Source organism: Pelmatolapia mariae, linkage group LG10_11 (assembly GCF_036321145.2).
Source record: "Pelmatolapia mariae isolate MD_Pm_ZW linkage group LG10_11, Pm_UMD_F_2, whole genome shotgun sequence".
NCBI classification, from domain to species: Eukaryota; Metazoa; Chordata; class Actinopteri; order Cichliformes; family Cichlidae; genus Pelmatolapia; species Pelmatolapia mariae.
Genome location: NC_086236.1, coordinates 74,671,577 through 74,696,132, shown reverse-complemented (window position 1 = coordinate 74,696,132; position 24,556 = coordinate 74,671,577). Strand labels below are relative to the sequence as shown.

At 50.0% G+C, this 24,556-nt stretch overlaps 1 protein-coding gene across 3 annotated transcripts; it reads left to right on the top strand.

The window, feature by feature from the left end:
* The first annotated feature begins 1,248 nt into the window (after nt 1-1,248).
* Nucleotides 1,249-23,997, top strand: LOC134635749 (CREB-regulated transcription coactivator 2). Of its 3 annotated transcripts, none has more exons than XM_063485262.1 (16): nt 1,249-1,497; nt 6,377-6,478; nt 7,752-7,862; nt 8,951-9,012; nt 10,118-10,186; nt 11,224-11,330; nt 11,640-11,666; nt 12,026-12,105; nt 13,988-14,037; nt 15,270-15,535; nt 17,259-17,734; nt 17,826-18,044; nt 18,126-18,293; nt 19,572-19,643; nt 20,046-20,247; nt 20,329-23,997. In XM_063485262.1, the coding sequence occupies exons 1-16, from the start codon at nt 1,330-1,332 to the stop codon at nt 20,517-20,519; spliced, it is 2,370 nt and encodes a 789-aa protein (XP_063341332.1). In that variant the 5' UTR covers nt 1,249-1,329; the 3' UTR covers nt 20,520-23,997. The 3 variants fall into 3 exon arrangements, with proteins under 3 accessions (XP_063341332.1, XP_063341331.1, XP_063341333.1); XM_063485261.1 differs by having other exon boundaries at nt 1,251-1,497; nt 18,123-18,293; XM_063485263.1 differs by lacking the exon at nt 10,118-10,186 and having other exon boundaries at nt 1,252-1,497; nt 18,123-18,293.
* Nucleotides 23,998-24,556: the final 559 nt, after the last annotated feature.

Genomic DNA, 24,556 nt, shown 5'->3' with positions numbered 1-24,556 from the left:
CTGCAGCTGATATAAGATGCGGTAAGCTGAACACAGCGTCAACCGTCTGTTTGTTGAAAAATAGTAACGGACCGCATTTTCTTGTTAGTAACTGTAACGGTGTTGTAACGATAGAAATAGTAATTAGTTAGATTACTCGTTACTGAAAAAAGTAACGCCGTTACTTGTAACGCCGTTATTCCCATCACTGGTGATCACCTCGTTCATGTCACAGTTTCACTGATGAACCACAAACACAACAGTTCAGCAACACAGCCACACCTGTGTGACCTCATCAGTGCACCTGCAGAGCGATCGCAGCTGAACACAATCACCGCAAACGTGACAGGAGCTGAATCTAAGGACGTGCGTGAAGGTGCTGGGCCAGCCCTGACACAGCTGAGAGCAGCAGTCACAGAGCGCGTTTACAACAAAACTTTATTGGCAAACAATGAAAAGGCCAAAGTGATCGGCTGACCTCATCGTTACATCAGAAATAAAACAGGAAACCCGCTGCTGACGATAAAAAGAGAAAATAAAAGTAACGGACCAAATGAAGAGATGTCAGGTTCATGAACTTTGACCCTAAATCACAGTGAAGACTCAAAAACGAGGAGACACGACTGAACTACAGGTGGTCTGAAGGTTTCTTCTTCTGCACTCTGTCTTCCACAGAATCGGATTAACTTCATACTCACACAGTGAGGAAGAAGAGGATCCCCACCTTGACCTTTGACCTCTAATCTCTGCAGCTGGGGGAAATGGAGGAGCAGGAGCCGTTCAGCCTGCAGCGGCTGAACTCTGCCGGCATGGGGCGCCAACACACCTCAGCCGAGCCATCTTAGCTGGTCTGTGAGCCAGAGGTTTCACTCCCCACGAAGAAACGCTGAACTCTGTCCACGTGACCTCTCTCTCCCCCCCCCCCCCCACCCACACTTTTTAATACAACTTTGAATTGAAGAGGACAGAAGTAGGTTCGATTATTTAAATCAATTACATTAATTTTGATTTTGTAAATATTTTTAATTATTAGGAAGATGAACACAAAAAGACTGAATATGCTTTCTTGTTTGTTCAGGATTGAAAAAACAATTAAAAGAAAAACCAACAACAGAGCTGCTGCCTCGTCAGCTCCGGGCTGTGAACCCGGTCCCGGTCTTCCGGCGGCTCTGAACTCGGCTCCCCGGCGGGGTGTTTTCGGCCGAGTTTCGGCTGGTCCCGCTGCGGGCTTTCGGCGCAGACTCGCTGCTGGTTTTGGTGCTCAGAAAAAGCGGCGGAGTGATCCCTCTTCACCCCGCCCCTCTCTGAAATCGTTCCACTACGTCAGCTCGTCCCGTCCGCTCGGTGAAGATGTCTGCGACGGGCTCAGGCGGCTGTGGACCCGGACCCGCCTCGGGCGCCGGCTCCGGGGCGTCCAACCCGCGAAAGTTCAGCGAGAAGATAGCACTGCACACCCAGCGGCAGGCCGAGGAGACGGCCGCCTTCCAGGAGGTCATGATGGACATCACTTCGACCAGGGTGAGTGAGAGGCGGCGGCAGGAGGAGGAGAGCTGCCGGAGGAAGCGAGGCCTTGTCCGGGCTCGTCGGGCTCCGGGAAAGCGCTGTGCGGTGTCTCTGCGCGGCGCTTTGCTGAGATTTGGCGCAGTTTTAGCGGCGATCACCTCGTGGGGACGCAGTGTGTGGGTTTTGTTGGGTGTTTGTGCTCTCCGGGACGCGCTGCTCTTCATTTCCGATACATCGTTAGCGCTCGAAGCTAACGCGGCTAACTTGTCTTGTTTACTATGTTACGTGAACGTCGCTGTCAGCCCCGCAGTGCCCCGCAGAACTCCGGCCAAAAACCGGATATTTTAACGCGGCGTCACCTCACGTCACACACACATATCCAACACCTTCGACTTAATTAATTCGGGGTGTTTATTTAGTCCCTTTGGCAACTTCGGCGTTTATGTCAGCCATTGACAGGCTTTGCTTACTCGTGTTTTGTGTCTCCTAAGGAAAATAGTCTGATTTTATTTTTGATTTGTTTCTTTGACTTGTGGAACAAATATGTGCGTTTTACAGATCTGACGTGGTGATTTTATCTTTGTCCACCCTGTCCGGGAAAGATTACCTTAAATCGTGCATACTTTACACGGACTCTGGCCTGGCGGCGCCGTTTTAATGTCAGGGTGGGCGATTGGTTCGGATGTGTTAATGTCACCCTGTCATTGGTGATGTGTGGGTGTCACTGTGATCTGAAACACGCCCTCAGGTGAGAGGGTCGGCGTGTGAAGGCAGGTGGTCTCTGCTGGTGTGTTTACTGTCGTGGGAAAATGTGGGAGTCTGGCTGTCAGTTTATTTTTGATGGTTTGAGGTCATTTCTGACAAATTTTTACAAGTTTAAAGGTGTGTGTTTCTGAAGCTGTGACTTCACTGATCCCGGTCTACCTGCTGTGGGTTATGCTTAGATGAAGCTGGTGTTTTTGTTGTGTGAGTCCAGCCCGTGATGCTGCAGTGGGGTTTGGAGTTTTTTAGGTGCGTTTGTGTAATTTTATTAGAACACACAGAGAGCCGTGGCACTGAAATAATCACACAGCGGTAAAAGTTCATCCTTCAAGACTTATTTTGGGTCAAAGTCAGCAAACCTTTATTTTGAAATAAAGGCTTCAAAATAAACCTTTATTTTTTTTTTTTTAGTTTTACATCAGATGTGACAGTGATTCTGCACATAGACCACAAAATTAAAGGTAGTTCAGGAGATGCCTGAAGGTGGCTGCTGGGACTTGCGTATGGACCACGGTAGCTTCTCCTGGACTCAAACCAAAGAGCTGTGGGCCCGACGGCTGAACAGAAACACGAATGCTTCAGGCTGACATCCAGTCACATCCTTCATAAACGTGTTTATTTCATACACGAGTGAATGAGAAAAGGCTCAGCTCACTGTTTATGAACGTGGTGGGCTGTGGAGGCATCTTTATACTCGCACACTCTTATTCTGAACGTTCAGCTGCTCTGTTCTTCCTGTCTGGAAGCTGTGAGTTGCTCTGGACGCTGCTGCAGGTCAGACAGTCTTCTTCCCCTCTCTGTTGAAATTCTGTGCTGGTTCTGTGTAGCTCAGATGGATTTAGTCGGGCACTGTGGATCCGGACTGATTGTTTAGGTCTTCTGTAAAGATTTTGGCCTCCAGGGATTATGAAAGCGTGATAAAACAGAAAATATCCTCAGGTTTGATGGTCTGACCCTCTGGTTTCATGATCTGCATCATTATTGGCTTGACCTCACTGACAGGTGAATCGTGTCAGAGCTGCTCAGTCAGGTAGAAACCTGCAGGTCTGGAGCAGATCCAGGAGTTTAACCCGAGGACATGATCGAGCTCTCTCTGAACTCATACAGTCATGTGAAGAAGGAGGATCTCACTGGACCCTCTGCAGTGTGAGACAAACGGAGTCCACCCCATGATTCAGCAGCTCGTAGATCCTCCCTCAGCAGTGACGGTTCCTGTGTGACTTTATCAGCCTGTCAGATCTCTGAGGAGGAGTTTGGCTCCACTCTTCTTCACAGCGTTGCTTCAGCTCATTGAAGTTTGCACCATTCGTTTACGCACAGCTCTCGGAGCTCGGCACTCTGGACCGCTGCAGCAGCTCCGTCTGCGCTCGGATCACCGTCCTGCCGATTGGTCCGAGCTTCAGCTGCGGGACACACGGCCTCACTCTGACTCTGGAATACTCTGATGTACAGGGGAGTTCACGGTCCACTCGGATCGTCATCCCTCCTCCACGGCGCTCACAGTGAGCCGTTTGCTGCTGTGCACTTTACTCTCGTCTGTTGCTGAAGTCTGCTGCAGCTTTACAAACCTCAGCTGGCTGTCGTGACCTTTAACCTTCTAAATGAGGCCTGTAGAGTCTGAGATCTGTGGGTTTTTCAGGATGAATGTGTTGGGATGTTCACTCCTGGGAAGATTGTGGCATCCTGTCAGCACACCTGAGTGCTGCAACACTGCTCATACCTGCTGCTGATGAGTTAATCAGTGGGCAGCAGCTAGTTGCTCCTCTTTAGCTCCTCTGTAAGGATGGACGGGTTTCAGTCAGACGGGTGCTGTAAATGTTTTTTCTGCCTGTGACATGAATGAATGCAGAATAATCGAACCCTGAACATGAATAGTGTTTGGTGCTCGCTCTCTGCCGGTCAACGGTGCTGGTGTTGGTTGTTTAGAGGTGGGTAAACCTGCCGTCTGACATGCTGTGCCTCCTGTTTCACTTCACTGCTTTTATTTCTGAGCGAGGCCAGGTAAGAACACCTTGGTGCAGCAGAAACAGACTGAGTTTATGGAGGCACTTCCTGTGTCTGCAGGCCACAACACGTAGCGTGGTTTTTCTTCTTTAGATTGCAGCTCGTCGACAGTTTGAAGGTCTTGTGAGAGGAAACGAGGCTGAGCTTATCTGATCTGAGAGCAGGTGATGGACATTCAGGTTTCCCCCATAGACCTGAGTTTGTATCTCTGAGTGTGTTTCAGGTGTTTAATGAACTGAAGCCACAGCGCGGAGATGTTCCCGAAGACGTCTCCAGTTTGGTGAGTTCGCTGCTTTCAGGGCTTCAGAGGGCGACGCCTCCAAAGGACAGCAGGCTACATAGACGCTCCCAGCAGCCTCTGAAGAGGAACGGCCCCACTGCTTTTTGATCGCCATCCATATGACTCTGTTTCTGCAAAGTCTTCCATATCTGAAGTAGGAAAAATGCCCAAACTCAGGGCTTGTTGAAAAGCAGCCATTTGAAGCTGTAACCAAACGACTGCCAAAGAGTTCAGCGATGAGTCAGTTTGTAAGGAAACGTGTACGGGTCACTGACTCAGGGCTGCGAGGAGGTGATTGTATGTGCAGTAAATCACCGTCACGCTCTCACAGGAAGGATGTCGGCTTTCAAGCGTTTTCTTGGGATCAAAATCAGAGCAGGATGTATTCTTCAAATAAATGTAGATCTGTGGCAGGGCAGACGAAGATGTAAGGATGATAACCCCCCCGTGGGCTTTTCAGATCATGAAGCTCATCAGCAGTCTGAAACTCGGCAGAGCAGAGTCGGCGTTCTCACACTACAGGCGGAGCGTCACGTGGACACAGGACGGCGTCGTCAGCATAGAGGAGGATTCTTACAAAATAAAATGGGTCCATGTTGGACCCGTTCAGTCAGCTCAGGCGTCCACAAACACATGGATGGAATATTTCTGAGCTAACAGTTTGCTGTGATTACACTGCCTCAAGTTCTCTGGAAGTGTTTTCATTAGCGACGGGGAGCCATCTTTAATTATAAAATAAGCAGTTTTCCAAATTTTGGGTTCAGAATTACAGTAAATCAGCTTTAGTTCCTTAAAAAGTTGCATTTCTGAATATGAAACTCTCATTCTGTGACAGTATGATGAGTAAATAGTCGCACGAACCGGCTGTCGGAGCTTTTGTTTGGGTGTTACTTAAGGTAGTTTTTGTGGGCGTGGCCTCCTGCCGTGCGCTGCAGGGGTTAAAAACATTTTGTCCTGACTGAGAGGCAGACAGACGAGCTCATGCTGGTCACGCCGTCTCTGCGCTGATGTATACCGCAGCGTGTACGGCGCCTGCAGCCTGAAGCGATGGAGATGGGTCGTGATCCTGGTCAGCCTCGGCAGAGACGACGTCTCGGGCAGCGAGGAGGTCCTTCAGAGCCTGAGGGTGGAGCTGGAGCTGGGCGGTGTCTTTGTGAGGGAGGTCATCTCATTATGGAGGGAAAGCTTTTCAGTCCAGTTTGTGTTCTTCCAGCTGAGCTGCTGCTCTGTGCTCGGCACAGGAAGTCTGAGTTTATTTTCAGAGGCCTGCCTCCTCTCACCATGGAGACGATGGCAGCGGCGGGCAGAGTCCTAAGACGGGAACAGATGTGTGGTTCGGGCCTGTTGTCTCTGAATTCCCCAAACTTCACGGACAAAAAAGGAAATTGTCTGTTGTGATGAGTAAGTTCAGAAGTGGGGAACAGATGACAGCCTCGTGGCGTCACAGTAGGCTCTGATGGCGCCGTGCGAGCGCGCTGAGCTGCTGATGGTTTCTGTGCAGGTCTTTGGAATGACATCATCAGCTTCATCTGCAGAGGCCGCCCCCTCCTCGACGTTGTGCCACTTGCGGTCCTGGCTCTGGTCTGTGGGACCCTCCAGAGCCCAACCGCGACCCGCCACAGTCCGCAGACAGGAAAGGGCCGGGCTAGAAACTTCCAAAATAAAACCTGAGGCCATCATATTAGGCATAAGCTTTTTAGCACAAGTTGAATCTTTCATGTGGATAATCTAGTGTTTGAGTCTGTATGGGGAAGCACGGTCGGTGAGTTACGGCTCGCCGAGGCTTGCCGAGGCTGTGGTCATCTCATGTATTTGATCTGATTGATTGATGGTGTTTTTCTTTCACAGCTCCAAGCCCAGAAGCTCCGCCTTGCCAGGAGTCAGGGGCCGTACTATGGTGGCTCATTACCAAACGTGAACCAGATCGGCAGGACCCCTCAGGACTTCCAGGTAATCGACCGCTACTGCTCTTTCACCCTGAAGTCACTTCCTGTTTCTTTCCTTCTTATGTCGTAGGTGCAGGTCAGCGAGCGTCAGAGTATCGGGCGATCTCTGCTGGCATGATAAAGACGCCTATTTTGTGTAAACGTTACTGCCTACGTTTGAGCATTGGAGTGATCGATATAAGGTGGAAATAAAGGTGGGCTGAGGATGGAGCCCTGTGGGACTCCTGCAGAACATTTAAGGCGGTCTGATGCTTTCGGTGGTTTGCGTGTGGCAGATGTGATCAAAGCCACAGACGGTCTCTGTCCTCGCCTCTCATCCGCTTAGTTTCTCTTTTGGTTTGAATCTTTGGTCCTGATCGTATCTCTTTACTCTCCTCATTTATATTTTTAATGTTTTTTTCCTTCCTGAAAAAAGAAATGTGAGGAAACGTCGCTCTGCCTTCACCGTCAGTGTTTACTGATTATTTTGTGACGAGGAAGACGATTGGTTCAGTGTTTTCTCTCCTTTTTTTCTGGATTCAATCAGGCACCGGGTCTCTGCTGTGAGCTCCAATCAGATGTGAGCAGCAGGAGTTAGAAAGCCGAGTCATATCTGACTCATCAGTGTTTCCATCACACTCGGTCTGTAATGGCGCTGTTTGTGGCTCCTCCTCCTCTGCTGCAGTGGAGCTGAGCGTGGACAGAACGTCTCTCAGGTGTTTGAGTTTCCTCCTGTGGGTCTGATGCAGACGGCTGATCCCACATTAAAGGATCTGATCTGCATCAGAGCGACCCAAACAGACACAGGTAGCCTGCAGAAGCTCCGCCCCCTGATCCAGCGGGGTCTCTGTTGTGTGGCTCGTTAACGCCCTCCTGCAGCTGCTGATCCTCTGATCTCCGAAGGTCTCGCCTGCTCGGGGCTCTCGAGTCCTTCCCTGGGGTTGTGCGGTGAACTCTGGGACCGCGGTCGCCCCGGGAGACGAGCTTTACTTTACAAACAGCCGTTGGTCCCTACAGGCTGACCTCACCGCCTCATCTTTGTTCAGTTTATTTGAATTATACTCGAAGATCAGACAAATGCTGTTTCAATAACTGCAACATGTGTCAGTGAATGAACTAATCAATAGTATATGATAAATGAGTAATCCTGATCAGGTCACAGGATTATGGGCTTTTATTTTGAAGTGCGTGAGGCTTCCTGTTTCCTCAATATTTACAGGTGTGGAAATCATGCTGACTCTGTCCCCCTCTCTCATTCCTCCCCTCTCTGTCGTCCCCCCCCCTCCCGTCCTCCTCAGGGCTCCTTCCCATCCACTCTGGAGTCCAGCCGGGCGACGCGGCATCACGGGCTGGTGGAGCGAGTGCAGAGGGACCGCCGCTTCGTCTCGCCGGTCCGACCATATCGCAAAGTATCCTTCAGTTTACGCGAGGCTCCATGTCTTATTCCAGATTGTTCCTGTGCTCCTGACTTCCTGTCTGTCTGTTTACTTCCTGTAAAGACTGTGAAACCTCTCAGAGCTGCACTTTGATTGCTGGGAACTATTTTCAGCAGCGGGTGAACAAAAATCTGCAGCAGCAGCTCCAGGATGGAGTGTGGAATAAATCAGTGTGTGTGTTTGTGGTGACGGAGGATGGCGTGTCAGCTGACAGCGAGCGTTTAGAGATTTCGGCGTGGCGGTAAAATCCAGCGGTGGTGCACTCCTTCTCCTCGGTGGTCGCTGTGATGCATCATGAAGCCGGTGTTTCAGCTTTTTAGGATAACAGAAGGAGACAGGAAGTGCAGGAAAGGCGTCGGGCAGCGAGCTCACAGATGTTGATGTTTTATTGGACGGGTCGTTTTTGTCGCGCTCTTTCTCAGTCGTCCTCTGCAGACTCGGTGTCGATGGGGCGAGGGGGCGGGGCTGATGCTGAGAGCCACTGCGAGGAACTTTTATCTAAGAAACTCAGAGCGATCACGTTGGAATCGTTCAGTTTGTGTCACAGCAGCAGTGAAAAAGCTGCTCAGAGAAACGAGAGCGAAACAAGTCGGGGAGGCACGCTCATCTCGACGCTTGGAGCTCCTCCCGTCTGACAGAAGTGCGACCTTTGACCTTGGTTTGAGTAAGAAGTTGTGGTGAAGCTCTGAGTTCTTCAGCTTGCACTGAGCGTTCCCTGCGAGGGCGAGAGTTCAGAGTTCATCCTCCTCCGCTCACGTCCTGCAGCCTCGAACGCCGCAGAAACCCCGATGATGAATCAGAAAACGTACAAATAAGTTTAAAGAAAAAAACGACATCGGGCTGTCGGGGTTAACGTGTCCTAACAGGGCGGGGTCATTCAAACCCGATGAGCTGATTTAGCACCCGAGAAACGACACAGGTGAGTTTCTACAGGTGGACGTTCGCTGTTTCAGCTGTGCAGCAGGTCAGCGTGGTGTCGGCGCCATCTGAAGCTCGTTTAGCTCCTCCTGAAACTGAAACTGATGAAGCTCTGTGCTTTCCTTAACCCGCTGCTTCCTCAGATGGACAGCTCCCCGTACAGCCCCGCCTACCTGTCGCCGCCGCCCGACCCCAGCTGGAGAAGGTGCTGTCTGTTAACCCCGCCCCCTGCTCTCCCCGCTGTCTGTGTGTCCGTGTGTCTGTCGGCAGGTCTGTTTCTTTCGTTTCGCTCCTGCTTGCTGTTCCTTCCTGAAGCCTCAGCGTCACTGCAGTAAAACCACGACGCTCCTCTGAGATCAGAAACCGAAGGAGGAGATGAAGCTCCGCCTCCGGCTGTGAAGAAGAGACCTGCTGCAGTCTGACCCGTGAATAACATCTGTACACAGATGTTCTGTGATCGTGATGGGCGTTTAACCCGTGTCGCCTCAGCGCTCGAGGAAGACTCGCCTCCCCGCTGCAGTGACGGCGAGGTGACTCTGAGGCTTCAGAGGGTCCCGCGGTCCTCGCGCTGTCTGAGAGGAGCCGATTCCAGCCGGCGTCTCCAAACCAGACCTCTGTGTTCCTCCTGCTCTTCTTCTTCTTCTTCTGGAATCTTTGGTTCTTTCTTCTTGGCTTCTTCCGCTGCTTCCTGCCTTCTGTCTGCGTTTCCTTCAGAGGGAGGCCGGCTTCCGACCTCCAGGCGTCCTATGAAGCTCTGCCCCCGCAGGTTTCTGCCACTGACTGGTTTCAGGTCGGCCTGCACTCGCTCCACCTCCTTTGTAGGAGCAGAGCGGCGTGGTCAGGTTGGAGGTCTGAGCACAAACTACGGTGGCCCCCGAGGCGAAAACGCACTCAGAGAAAACCACAACAAATCAGGAAGGGTGCGTGGGCGGGGCGGTTAAATGTCACGATGTGCAGAAACATCAGCTGATCGGAGGAGGTCCAAAATGCCTCCAGCTGAGCTCTCCGCCCCTCCCCGCCGCCACAGGGAGCGAAAACCACGACACGTGAAAAGTGGGAGAAGCTCGACGCTCGATCTTCATCCTGCCGTCACAAACAAACGAACAGAATTCGACCGCTCAGGTTTGTTTGGCAGCTCAGGGCCACCATACAGCAGGACCCGGCAGCTCGAGGCCGCAGAGCCTCCCTCTCTGCTTGGCTTGTTTGTCTCTGAGCCTCCTCCTCCTACTCCTCTTCGTCACCCTTTGACTTTTTGTCGCTGCTTCCTGCTCGTCAGACCAAAATAACTTTTGTTTTTGTCGATCATAAAGGAATTGGTCTGGAAACTTCCCCGGGGATAAAAGCCAGTTGTTTCGTCTCCCCACCACTGCACTCAACAGGTGAACCCTCCTCATCCTCCTCTTCCTCCTCCTACCTTCACTTCTTCCTCCTCTTCTTCCTTCCTGCAGCTGTAACCTTCAGAGTGGACTTTTAGAAGAATTAGATCTTTTCGATGCTTCAGACATTGAAGCTTTCTTCCTTCCTTCATCGCTCGGCCCGAGCAGCTCATGAAAACCTCTGAGCTCGGGTGCAGCAGCTGCTGTCACAGGTCAGAGGTCATGTTGTGCAGCTGTTTGCAGTCAGAGCGAGCCTCCTACGGAGAGCCAAAAGTGCCAAAATCACATTAAACACTCCAATATTTCCTCTTATTACCTGTTAGACGTTTTTACTTCCTGTGTCGGTTAAACATCAGGCCCAAGTAAATGGATCAGAATGACTCCGCCTTCATTTGCATACAGAAGCACAAATGCAGGAAGACAAGAGATCACATGACCTTCACCCCCGTGGAAACATCTGGAAGTCGATCTGCAGATGATCCTGAAGGTCGGGTGTTTACTCCAAGGCAGCAAATCAGAGTGAAAGGTCAAAGGTCGATGAGCGAGCAGTAAAACACAGAAAACGGACGGCGTCGGAGTTTAGCTGCTCGTCCAGGACGAATTTTAAAACCTGAAAGAAAACATCCAAACGTCGGGTCGCGAGGAGAGACGCGATACATGCTAATGATTATTAGTTAATGATTAATCAGCACTGTAAAGACCAAAATAATCATTATTGTTATTACTATGTTATTATGTTTTTTACACTCTGACACGACTAACAGCTGAGGATCAGTAAAAACAGATAAAACAGAAAAGTAAATTAATTAATGTTTAAAAATGTTTATTTTTTCGTGTTTTGTTGGTTTTTAAAGGCAAATTCATTTATTTTTGAGTCGTTTCTTTTCATTTTGGCATTTTTGGCTCTCCATACTCGAAAGAGCGTTTCTTTGGCGTCTCCTCATCTCTTTGTTTCACCCTCGCTAACCTTCACCTCCTCCAAGCTTTTGCTCCTCTCTCTCTCTCCCACTTTAACTCTGTCTTTGTCTCTCGCCCCTCAGGACCAACTCCGACTCAGCGCTCCACACCAGTGTGATGAACCCGCCCTCTGGAGACCCGTTCAGCACCGGCGGACCCACGCTCGCCCTTCAGAACGCCAGAATCGGTGGTGAGTGAAAGCGAACGCAACAAGCCAACCGCTGCGTCAGTCAGATTCGAACAGGCGCAGGCGTGCGTTATCAGAGACGCGAAAGACGGCGTTCAGGGCGCGAAGCTGCAAACATGTTGGAAAGTGAAACTGTTGAGCAGGTTTATCCTTTTTTAATAATTACAGGAAAACCTTTAAATCCAGCTTTGATTGTAACGGCGACGCCCTGAGCCGACACGTTTCTGTGATTCAGCATGTTTGTAATCACCACTGTGTGTGTGTGTGTGTGTGTGTGTGTGTGTGCGCGCGTGTGTGTGCGTGATGCTGCAGGTCAGAGCGACGGCGAGGGCAGAAGAAGTGAGTAACGCACATTTATCCTACGTCCAAAGGTCAAACTTCCTCTGTCACTGATGAATGACTGTGGATGTCAGTAGAATAAAATATTGTTTGTTGTCGGGCAGATTAGCATCTTTACAAAAGTGCAGAACAATAAGAGACTGTAGAGCGCAAACATGAGAAGGATGCTGTACAGTTATCAAAGGCAACATAGTTTCAAAGGAACGTGCAGCTAGTAGGATCATCTCGTGCTGTATGTTTGTACAACAATGACAAATGCATGAAGGACGCCAGCTTTTCCCTCTTTGAGCTTTTCACATTAAAGCGTCACAGCCCTCCTCTCCATGTGCGAGTGAGTCACGGTGTTTTATGTCCCTCAGTGTTTCCGTATCCTGTCCCTCCCATCGAGGAGAACATGTTGGACGAGGGGAAGCTGATGAAACCCTGGGACACCAAGAAGGTAAAACCCACAGAAACACCATCTGCCTGTTTCACCCTTACATTAAATAGTCACATTTACAAACCGGATTCCAAAAAAGTTGGGACACTAAACAAATTATGAATAAAAACTGAATGCAATGATGTGGAGATGGCAAATGTCAATATTTTATTCAGAATAGAACATAAATCACGGAACAAAAGTTGAAACTGAGAAAATCTATTATCTGAAGGGAAAAATATGGTGATGCAAAATGCCATGGTGTCAACAAATCCCAAAAAAGTTGGGACAAGGCCATTTTCACCACTGTGTGGCATCCCCCCTTCTTCTTACAACACTCAACAGACGTCTGGGGACCGAGGAGACCAGTTTCTCAAGTTTAGCAATAGGAATGCTCTCCCATTCGTGTCTAATACAGGCCTCTAACTGTGCAATCGTCTTGGGCCTTCTTTGTCGCACCTTCCTCTTTATGATGCGCCAAATGTTCTCTATAGGTGAAAGATCTGGCCTGCAGACTGGCCATTTCAGTACCCGGATCCTTCTCCTACGCAGCCATGATGTTGTGATTGATGCAGAATGTGGTCTGGCATTATCTTGTTGGAAAATGCAGGGTCTTCTCTGAAAGAGATGACGGTTCTAGAACCTGAATATATTTTTCTGCATTGATGGTGCCTTTCCAGACATGCAAGCTGCCCATGCCACACGCACTCATGCAACCCCATACCATCAGAGACGCAGCCTTCTGAACTGAGCGTTGATAACAACTTGGGTTGTCCTTGTCCTCTTTGGTCCGGATGACATGGCGTCCCACATTTCCAAAAAGAACTTGGAATCGTGACTCGTCTGACCACAGAACAGTCTTCCATTTTGCCACACTCCAGTTTACACGATCCCAGGCCCAGTGGAAACGCCTGTGCTTGTGGATCTTGCTTAGAAATGGCTTCTTCTTTGCACTGTAGAGTTTCAGCTGGCAACGGCGGATGGCACGGTGCATTGTGTTCACTGACAATGGTTTCTGGAAGTATTCCTGAGCCCATTCTGTGATTTCCTTTACAGTAGCATTCCTGTTTGTGGTGCAGTGTCTTTTAAGGGCCCGGAGATCACGGGCGTCCAGTATGGGTTTACGCCCTTGACCCTTACGCACAGAGATTGTTCCAGATTCTCTGAATCTTCGGATGATGTTATGCACAGTTGATGGTGATAACTGCAAAGTCTTTGCAATTTTTCGCTGGGTAACACCTTTCTGATATTGCTCCACTATCTTTCTGCGCAACATTGTGGGAATTGGTGATCCTCTACCCATCTTGGCTTCTGAGAGACACTGCCACTCTGAGAAGCTCTTTTTATACCCAATCATGTTGCCAATTAACCTAATTAGTGTTAATTGGTCTTCCAGCTCTTCGTTATGCTCAAATTTACTTTTTCCAGCCTCTTATTGCTACTTGTCCCAACTTTTTTGGGATTTGTTGACACCGTGAAATTTTGAATCAACATATTTTTCCTTTAAAATGATACATTTTCTCGGATTAAACTTTTGATCTGTCACCTACGTTCTATTCTGAATGGAATATTGACATTTGCCATCTCCACATCATTGCATTCAGTTTTTATTCACAATTTGTTTAGTGTCCCAACTTTTTTGGAATCCGGTTTGTAAATTAATTTCTCCTTCCAATCTCCATAAATGTCCTGAGAGTATGTGAAGGACATTTCTCACTAGTTTATGGAAGTTAAATGAGTCAAAATCTCATTATCATCCTGACACACAGCTGCTGCAGGGTCTGTTTTAGAAACATGTTGACATTTTAAGTTTTGTGTTTTGAGCTTCTTCTAAAGTTGACTCAGTGATTTTGTGTTTGATGCTTCTGAGTCGTTTCTGTTATTCGGGATTTTTCTTTCCCAGCTGCCATTGTTGTCATCCCGGCCAAAGTCCTGCGAAGTTCCCGGCATCAAGTAAGTCCCAAAAAGCTTCTGTTAGCCGTTCTCTGTTTTCATTATTTACACGCTCCCTCTTGGTCATATATTCTGAAAATATAATATAAATTTTCACTGTTATGTCGATGACACCCAGCTTTACATTTCCTCTAAACCCAATTCATCCCTCCCACCTTCCTCCCTCTCAAACGGTCTTATTGAGATCAGATCCTGGTTCGCCTCCAATTTTCTTAAACTAAACTGAAGTTTTACTTGTTGGTACGGCCTCTGTCTTAACCAAATCCCACAGTTTTTCCATTAACATTGAAAATTCTCCCAAACTAAGAGTTTGGGTGTCATACTTGATAATACTCTTTCATTCCAGTCTCACATTAATTACATAACCCGGTCTGCTTACTTCCACTTACGTAATATTAACCGACTCCGCCCCTTCCTTCCTCCCCATGCTGCTGCCATCCTTGTCCACAGTCTTATTACGTATTTATTACTGCAGTTCCCTCTTATTTGGTCTCCTTAAAAGGTTCCTTCATAAACTCCAACTTCTCCAAAACTCTGCAGCTCGGGTCATAACTTGCACTCTGTCAAAAGCTCATATTACAACAGTTCTTCAGCAGCTTCACTGGTTGATAGAAGGATAAACTTTAAAATCTTACTTCTTCACATACAAGTGTATCCATAAATCTGCTCCTTCCTGTTTGTGTGACCTGCTCCACATCACCACTGTTTCCCGCCCTCTCTGATCATCTGCTCTTCATCTTCCTGTTCCGTCCTCACGTCTCATCACTGTGGGGAGCAGAGCCTTCAGCTCTGCTCCTCGGCTCCCCTCACCCTCTCTTCCTCCTGCCATCAGAAATATAAACTCTCTTCCTGCATTTAAGTCACAGCTCCAAACACGTCTGTTCAAACTGGTTTATTCGCTTTAATGCTGATTTTATCTGTTGTCAAGCTCTGTTTTGCTTTTTAACTTATTTTATGTATTTTATGACTATTGCTCCTTTTATTAATGTTGTTCTTTGTAAGGTGACCTTGGGTTTCTGAAAGGCGCCTCAAATAAAACGCATTATTATTATTATTATTATTATTATTATTATTATTATTATTATTATTACATTTGTAGCTCCTGTTAGCCACTCTGTCAGTCTGAGTGATGCTTTAGCCTGATTCGTTAAGAATGGTCTGGTTTAACCGTTACCTGGAGACAGGTAAAGCTGTGATGTGCATCCCTCTGACCTTGTTCTGTTTCCTGTCAGTATCTTCACTTCCCCGGAGCAGCCGTCCACGCCGGCTCACGGTGTCCCCTCGGCGCTGAACACCGGCGGCTCGCTGCCTGACCTCTCCAGCCTCCACTTCCCCTCGCCACTGCCCACGCCACTGGACCAGGACGAGCCGGGTTTCCCGGGGTCGTCCTCTTTGAGTGGTGGCAGCAGCACGGGGAACCTGGCCTCCACCCTCACCCAGCTGGGGATCAACGCCGCCAACGCGCAAGGAGGAAACGGCAGCTTCCAGCACCCACCAGGTAAGTGAAGCTGTGACCTGTGAGTTTGTGCGTGGCTACAGGTGTTTAACGTCTTTTTGTAACCGCACACGTTTTGTGATGTGTTGAACTGCAGCCTGTCGTGTTAGCAGTGAAATGATTGACGGGTGTGAAATCCGTTTAGGTGAGAGCAGAAAAGGGCTGCAGCTATCGATTATTTTAGTAATCGAGTAATCTATCGATTAACCAAGTAATCGGATAAATACTTTTCTTATTCAAACGAGAAAAAGCACAGGTCTGTCAGAACGAACATTGGTTTTAAAAATTGCGATGTTTTACCGCACACAACATAAACTAAACCCCCGATTGTATTCACGCTATACTAGGATTACATTTATAAACATTTTTTAAACCCCAGTTTTTGTGCTGCTGAGAACAACGTCACGATGCTGCAGATGTTAATTAATATAAATAATAATTCAGCCTGACGACCCTCAGGTCGGTGCCTCGTGTGTGTTTGTGTTGGTTTGTGAAAAAAGCTTTTAAATAAACAACATTTAACATTATTTCACTTTCAATCTGAAAAATGTTACAAAAGCCTTGATAGGGTCTCGTACACCCCACGCCCTCCTTTAGACACACCCCTTTTCGCTTCCACGCGTAATAGGACGGCCGCGGTCGGCCAGTATCAGACTAACTTCTGCGTGAAACAAATGGCGGTGGGCGGAGCTGCTGCAGAGTTTGTTGATCGGTTGCTCCAGCTCGCTTTTCCCAGTAAAGGTTTTCACAGTGATCCCAGGAACAGCTGCTGTTTCCTCGACCTGAGTTTTTAGAGGGAAATGACTCGTGTTTACGTCGTTGAACACATGGTGGCGCTACATTAAACGAAGAACTGCATCGAGAATGTTTTTATAATCTAATTATTCAAATGACTCGATGAATCGTTGCAGCCGCAGAGCGGACTGATGGAAAAACGCGTTCAGGGGACGAGAGACGAGACTCGGCGGCGGGTTTTTAACGTGGCGACTAACATCGCGAAATCTATTGGCTACAAATTACTGCGGTGCTGGAGACGAGACGAGCTGCTCCGGGTCGGAGATCCGAGTCTCCATATGTTTCTCGAGAGGCTGTTTGGGGCAGCGGTGACTCGGCGGGACCGCAGACGGTACAGGAAGTGAGTCCGTGGTCCCGTGTTTCAGAGTAATGTCTGCGACGGCGAGTCAGACAGGTCGTGCTGTTAGCTGCTGAAACGTGAGAAGGTCCGGGAGAATCAGGAAGACTGAAGCTGCCGTAGGAGGATGAGAGTTTAGGGTGGAGAACCAGAGGGTGGAGTCCCCGCAGCAGAGGCCGCTCTTCCTGCTTTCTGACAGCGAGCGGCTCGTCCTTTGAGCTCTACTGTCAGAGTCGGCAGAGGAAGTCCGTGGGCGAGCGCGAGAGCTAAATTTAACCCGAGAGGAGGATTTTTGTCGAGGGAGGAAGCGGCGTCGGAAAATGTTGAATCGTCTGTGAGGCGACCTCAGGCAGGAAGTGGCTGAGAGCGCGACCTCAGGTTACCGTCTGCATCATCGTGCTCTGACGGGCTGCGGACCAGGTGGACGAGGGAACGCGTTTTTATTGTAAACGAGGTCAGACAGGAACTGCAGCCTGTTGGTGGAGGGGGGTGTTTACACCTGCTGCGACCTCCTGGGACGGAGCAGGTAGATGGCGAGGTGCGATCAGCTGATCGAGTGCTCGGTGTTAACGTTGTTGTTCTTGTGTCTTTCAGGACTCCTGGCATCGTTACAGAGCACGCTCAGTAACCCCTCCCTGCAGTCATCGCTAAGCAACCCCAACATCCAGTCATCACTCAGCAGCCACTCCTTCTCCAACTCTCTTAGCTCCGCCTCCCTGCACTCGTCGCTCAGCAACCCCTCGCTGCAGTCGTCCCTGAGCTCCTCGCCGTCACTGCCATCCTCCCTCAGCAGCCAATCGCTGCACTCGTCCCTCAGTAACTCCTCCCTCCAGTCTGCGTCCAGCGGTAACCCTGGTTACAGCAGCGGCGTGGGCGGCTCTGGCTCCTGCTCCTCCTCCTACTCGCCACTTATGAGTGGGCAGGGCCAGCCGCCGCCGCAGCTGAGCACGTCGCCGCGCCGCCGCGTCCAGCTGTCTCCGCTCATCCTGCCGCTGGGCGGCGACTCACGGCGGCATCACTCCAAACAGTTCTCCCCGACCATCTCGCCCACCCTGTCCTCTATCACACAGGTAAGCGATCACCTGTTCAAAATCGATACACACAGGAAGTGATGCAGTTTAACTGAGTTTCCCGGGGTTAACGTCCCGCCTCCCTCCACAGGGCGTCCCGTTGGACACCAGCAGGCTTCCTCTGGATCAGCGGCTGCCTCCGTACCCGCTCAGCCAGTCCCACCAGCACCAGCCCGGCGCGCAGCAAACGCCGCTGCCTCAGCACCACCACCAGCCGCCGCTGCGCCTCCAGCAGCCACGGCCCAGCAGCCAGCAGCAGCTCCACCTGCAGAACATGCGGAACCAGCACCTGCAGCAGCACTTCGGAGTGGTACGTCCCCAAATTCAGTCCTGATTGTAAAGTTCCCCCCCCGTTAGCTCTGGCGCTCACCGCCATGTTTCCTCGCAGCAGCCGAGGCCGATGGGACCGCAGATGAGCGCGGCGCCCCCCGTGAAGAGCGAGGGCATGCCGGAGCAGTGCATCCAGACCTCGTCCTCGTCCTCGCTGTGCCACGCCAAACAGGGCCTCCATCAGCACCAGCAGCATGCCGGCCACAGCCTCCCCGCCGACATCTACAACGTGAGTGACCTCTGCCGCCAAAGCTCAAGTTAAACACACACTTGCCTTAAAGTAGGCGGAGCCGGCCGCTGTCACTGCAGCGTAATGCTTCATTCTGCTGACGCTCAGGTCGCGGCGCCCATGCACGAGCAGTTCTGATTGTTCGAGTCGTGGAAACGTTTGATTGGATTTCGCTGACGGCGTTGTTGTGGTTTCGCTGCGTGTTTGCGGCGGATGCTGGCGAGCGTGTCCCACGTGATGATGTCGTCGTTGTTCACACGGCAGATAAACTCGTCTGTGTCGGGGTCAGAGGTGAGGTCCTCCCACCTGGATCAGCTGATTACTCTTCAGCATGACTTCATCAAAGACGTGTTACCGCCACACCGTGAACACTTTCAGAGCACGCAGACGCGTTTCCATCTTGAAGTTTTTTTGCAGCAGTTTGTGACCTCACGAGGTCAACTGCACTTCCTGGTTCTGAGGAGCAGTTGGAGGCCATCACCGCCCCCTCTGACGCTCTACCTGCGGAGACCTGTGGAGCGGGCTCTCAGCCGGGAGGAGGATGCTCCGTCTGTATTTCGACGGCGACGTCTGTTAAACGAGCGCCTGTGACCCTAACCCAGGTCACAGGGGGAGGAGTCACCTCCACCTGGTTTGAGGTAACGCTGAGGGGCGTGAAAGAGACCATTGCTCGCTCAGTGTGTTGCTGCTCCGGCCTCCAGGATGTGAAACATGCCGGAGGCACCTGGCTGTGACTCCTGGGATGTGACTGCAGCAGGAGTGTGGTTACGACAAAGGCAAATAAGCCAATCAGGAGCGGCGCTCTGAGCGTTTATCTCGTAGTTTAGCGTCAGCGAAGGATTTCTGCTCTGAAAGTTTGTCTGCTGAGCGACAGTGGCGTTCCCGGGACAGACGCCAGACCCGGGCCGTCCTGGAGGAGGCAGAGGGCGTAAACACGTCAACGCGCTAGTGAGGACGCTGAGAGTCATGTGACCAACGAGGCCGACACCAAACATTAGATTAAAACTCAACACACCTGCGAACATGTTAAAGATGGCTCTGTGTGTGCGTGTCTGTGTGCGTGTGTCTCTGTGTGCGTGTGTGTGTGTGCGTGTGTGTCTGTGTCTGTGTGCCTGTGTCTGTGTGCGTGTGTCTGTGTGTGTGTGCGTGTGTCTGTGTGTCTGTGTGTGTGTGTGTGCGTGTGTGTGTGTGTGTGTGTCTGTGTGTGCGTGTCTGTGTTTTACGTCCTCGGCTGAAACTGGATTTAATCACTTTGTCTTTTTGTTGTCTTTTTCCCAGGATGCATTGCTCAGCTCTCTGCTGGACGACCCCTACCTGAGCCTGCAGCTCACTGGCAGATCTGAGCAGCAGGTAAAGACGGAGTGACGTCACATGTTTGAATAGAAGGAGCTGATTGGTTGTCAGTACAACTGCAGGGTGTTTGTAAGAGGGGCTGAGATCGTCTGAGCATGTGCAGAGGAGGGAGGGTGGAGGATGAAGATGGAGAAGAGGAGGAGGTGCAGAGGGTGGGTGGGACAGAAGGAGATGGAGGCAGATGATTGGCTGTGGAGCTCAGGTGGAGGGTAGTTTTCCCAAAAGTGGGAGGAGTTTCGTCTGTATTCTGTAGCGTGGTTGGTTAAAGAAGTTAAAGTTCATACTTCCTCAGGTTTTGTTGATTTTGAGGATGACCCTCCTGCGCCGTGACAGCCCATCTCAGTTCCGCGCGGCGTCTCGGTCGAGTCACGTGACCTCAGCTTTCTCTTCCCGCTGCAGTTCGCCACAGAGACCCAGGCCGACGTGCTGTCCCTGAACCACAGCGGTCTGAGCTGCAGCGCAGACAAGAACCAGTTCCCCTCCAACAGCCAGGGGGCGCTAGACCTGCAGGACCTCGGCGACCAGCAGCTCCTCAACAATCAGAACCAGAACTTCAGCGGCGGCGACGGACGACATAACGTGCCCAACATCATCCTCACAGGTCAGTGAGACGCGAGCCAAGCGTTGTGTTTTCTGTTTGTTTCTCCTGCACGCCTCTAAACCCCTCCCCCTCCGTCTGCAGGTGACTCTCCGACGGGCCTGTCCAAAGAGATCGCCAGCGCGCTGTCCAACGTTCCCGGCTTCGAGATGGACTCCTTCTCGCTGGACGACCAGCTCCGGATGGACCCGCTGTCCCTGGACATGCTGGAGGGCAACCTGATGCTGGCCGACCCGGCCGTGGAGGACTCCTTCCGCTCCGACCGGCTCAAGTGACGCCTCCGACGCTCCGGGAACGGCACCCGCACCTGGAGCTGGAGAGGACTCCGCCCTTCTGTCGCTCCCCCACAGCCGGTCTGTAGAGCGAGCTTTGGAAGAATGCGCCTTCGTCAATGAAGGAGCTGAGATCTGTGTTGGGGGAGGGGTAAACTGAAGGAGGCGGAGCCTCACTGTCAATGGCACTTAAACTGAAAACGCTCTCGCTTGCTTGAAGTCAGAAACCTGCTGCAGCTTTCTGACCACTCCCCGCCCACACCCGGCCGCCATGATGGCGTCACGCCACAGGAGCGGAGGCGTGAGAGCGGTGTGGAAGCCACTTTCTGCTCTGACAGCTACTTTAACAGGAACTTAGCCATGACCCCTGACCTTTGTCCTCTGACTTCTGTCCCCCGACCTCTGACCCTGCGTGCTGCTTCTGCTCGGGCTGCTCTGATCTTTTGTGCAGAACTCATTTTGACGTGTGAGCGTGCTCGGACCCGCCCACCTTTACCTTGCCTCTGACTGGACACGAGCGTCGACCTACAGCAGCTGAGCGTTGCCGTGGTCACACGGGGCGCTTCGTTTTCTCCCGCCGAGGCTCGTCAGGAGAACACGCCCCTCAGCTGGAGAACTGCCGTGGCTGCACGAAGTCTGTTCATGAAGAATGGACACACCCACCTTGGCGTCACCTGTAGGTCAGAGATGTCCCGCTTCGGCGCTGTGAGTCGACGCGTCCCATGTCATCACACGATCTGCTCGCTCTTTGGCTTCTCTGTGTGAGTGTCAGCTGATCTGAAGGCGGAGCATCGACGGCACCTTTGACCAGCTGACGTCTGTCTGTTACATCCACATTCCCGCCGCCTGCAGATCGTCAGCTGACCTTTGAACCCAAAGTGATGCTTTTCAAAGAGGAGCGCGAGCCTTCCTCCTCGTGTGTTTTTATGAACTCGAGTATAAAGTTTTTATTTTTGTAAATAAATCAGATATAAAAATCATATTTAAGAAGAAAACGTTTAGCTCGCCAGCGCCGTTGTGAGATCAGCCCGCACGTCCGCCTGACTGCTTGAATGTCGGAAGCTCGTCTTCGACGCCTTCGTCGCGATGCGCTCACCCAGGACGGCGAGGTCCCAGCAGAGTCCCGGCCCCGCCTTAAAACAAATGTAAGAGCGCGTTATCAATACATGTGATTCTGATCAATCAGAGCCTGACAGGAAGCTGCACGACTGCAAAATATCTCTCTGTTTTAAACAGATTTGATTTTATTCTGAAAATGTTTGAATGAATTTAAATTTACAGAAGTTTCACGAGGAGCAAAAAACAAATATAAAAGTCGTACATTTACGAGGAAAATTATATTTAAATGTTTCCTCGTTTGCTGCTTTAATCTGAAAATTCCACATCATAACCAAAATAAACAAATAGATTATTAGAGCCTCGTTAATGATGACGTTTATTAGAAAAAATAATTTATAATCCTGAAAGGATAAATGTGTTTTATATTTAAAGATAAAATATTCTATCATGGCCCTGACGGGCTGCCGTAGGAACCACACCGAACGATTAAAGCATAATCCCCAAATCCTTCCTGTTCCAGCCTGGAAGGTTTTGGGAAACCTTGAATCCAAAGCAAGAGTGTTGGGGGAGGAGCTTCAGAGCAGCCTCGCTGGTTTTCAGGAGGTCGGGAGGCGATGAAGGTGAGGAAGAGCAGTGGGACTGGAGGCTCAGGTGTATCTGCTGCCCCCTGCAGGTCGCTCACAAGATAAAGGTCACAGTCGAGGACGGGAAAAACGAAATAAAGCTGATCTCTGAGGACCTGCAGACAAGCTCCTCCCACCTCAGCCCGGCCATCAGCAGCCGCTCCAGTCATTGATCGATTGACCTCGCCCTTCAAGCTCAGTGACCCGAGACGAGAGGTCAGCTTCGTCTTCAGCGTTCGCTCCGTCGATCAATACCTGATCAGCTCATTGATCCCCTGTGATCGCCACCTGATCTGATCAATATGTTCACATTGACAGGCTGCCATAGAGCAGCCAATAAAAATGCACCGCACTTCACGTCATCACAGGCGTCAGCCAATCAGGTCACGTCATGAAAAACCCGAGAAGTCAAAGTGCTGCACACGAGTCTGGACGTGTGATCTTTGCACCTCCTCCTGGAGGAGGCGCAGCGGCACCCTCGGGCCGCGGCGGCGCCTGTGTCAGGACCACCGCAGGTACAGAAAGATTAAAAAGCTCGAATATTTTCTGAGATTAAAGTCGTAATTTTATTAAAATGCTTTTTTCTACTTTTTGAATCTGAGAGAATATTACAAATATAATCAGACACGTTTCACAGGTTTAATTCTTAAACATTTCTTCTTCTAGTTTTCATTTAAGAATGTATAAATGACTAATTTTGAAAAGCACTTCCTGTTCCAGGCTGAAAAGTTCTGGATAATCTGACCTCCACTCTCACTCCAAATGCTAAGGCCTGATTGGTCAGCTTTTGGAAGCCTGCAGAGGGGCAGCACCTGCATGCTGGGAGCAGATGACCATATAAGGACGTCTGTGCCGAAGTGACGTCAGCCGTCACAGAGGCAGAAAAAAAGGTTTTAAAGAAAAGCTCAGAGGTGACTTTAGTGTTTATAGATGAAGCTTTGATCATGTGACACGTTAACGTTACGCCACAAAAAGTCAATCCTCCGTCCGTCCTTCCTTCCTTCTTTCGTTTCCTTCGCCCGTGTCGCCGTTCGCACCATGAATACAAATAAAAATATTAAATATTTTAATAAAAGTTTCTTTGGTGGAATCGACGACGCGTTTGTGTTCAGCAGCAGCGTTTCTTTTTTCTTCTTCTGTTAGAATAAAACCAAAACGCGTTCGATCAAACGGACGGAGAAGCTTCGTGCGGCGATCCCGGAACAAAATCGTGTTTTACTTCCTGTTTAATGTTGTGTTTGTTTTTTCCTTTCATGCGACGTTCAGTAGGTCAAAAAGTTCAAAACTGAGGAAGAAATCCCAGAATTCACCTGTGAGTGTGTGTGTGTGTGTGTGAGTGTGTGTGTGTGTGTGTGTGTGTGTGTGTGTGTGAGTGTGAGAGAGACTGTTTTCTTGTTATGCAATAAATGTGCAGAGTTAACCTGCAGTTCCAGTCTCTGCCAGTAGAGGGCGCTGCTGACCTGTGTGTGGATTAGGGATCAGTTAAAGGCCATATTTCATATTTTTTCATATTTTTTATTGATGTATGATATTAATTTCTCTCATTAATGTTTATAGTTTTTTTTTCATGTTTTTTAGACTCCAGAGTTAAAAAAAACAAAACAAGAACAGCTGAGCGCTCTGCGTCTGTCGCTTCATATTTGAATAATAAAGTTTGTTTCTATTGAGATTTTTATTGTCATAACCAGGGAACGTTGAGTGTTGTACATATGAAAACGTTTTGAACCCAGAGGTGTTTTTAAAGCGCAGCGGCTGGAGGTTCACCGTGTTTTACAGAAAATAAAGAAATAAAGCTGAAACTGACTCTTCCTTTGTTTCTGTGAAAAGTTTAAGTATCACAGAGGTGTGATGCTGATTACTCTGGGAACCAGCGAACATACTGGGAGGTGTCTGCAGGAACATCGGGACCAATGACTGCTGGGCGGCGCTCCAGGACTGGGCGGAGGGGGTGCCGTTTCCCAAAATTCTGGTCAGTAGGCGGTACTTGTCTCTTGGTGCTGGATCTGTGTTCCGACCCTACGGCGGCTGATGTAGGACAAACATCTGCCAAGAGAGACCAACACGTTACACGGGGGGAGCTCTGAGGACGACGCTGGTGACATCACGGACGGGTCATTCAGTAAAAAAGGGCAGAGCAGCAAGACACTTGAGATCTCACGGATGATTGGCTGCCATGAACAGCTGACTTGATCAGTGATGTCATAACAGGCGTGACCTCTGCCTCTTACAGGCTGTAAAGTAAAACTAAAGAGGAATCGGGGAGGAACGACCTTTGACCTCTGAGGTGTTGTTGCTTGTGCAGGTGAGCAGTTGTTTACCTGAACACTGACGATGACCGTTGCTAAGCGGTGACGGTGT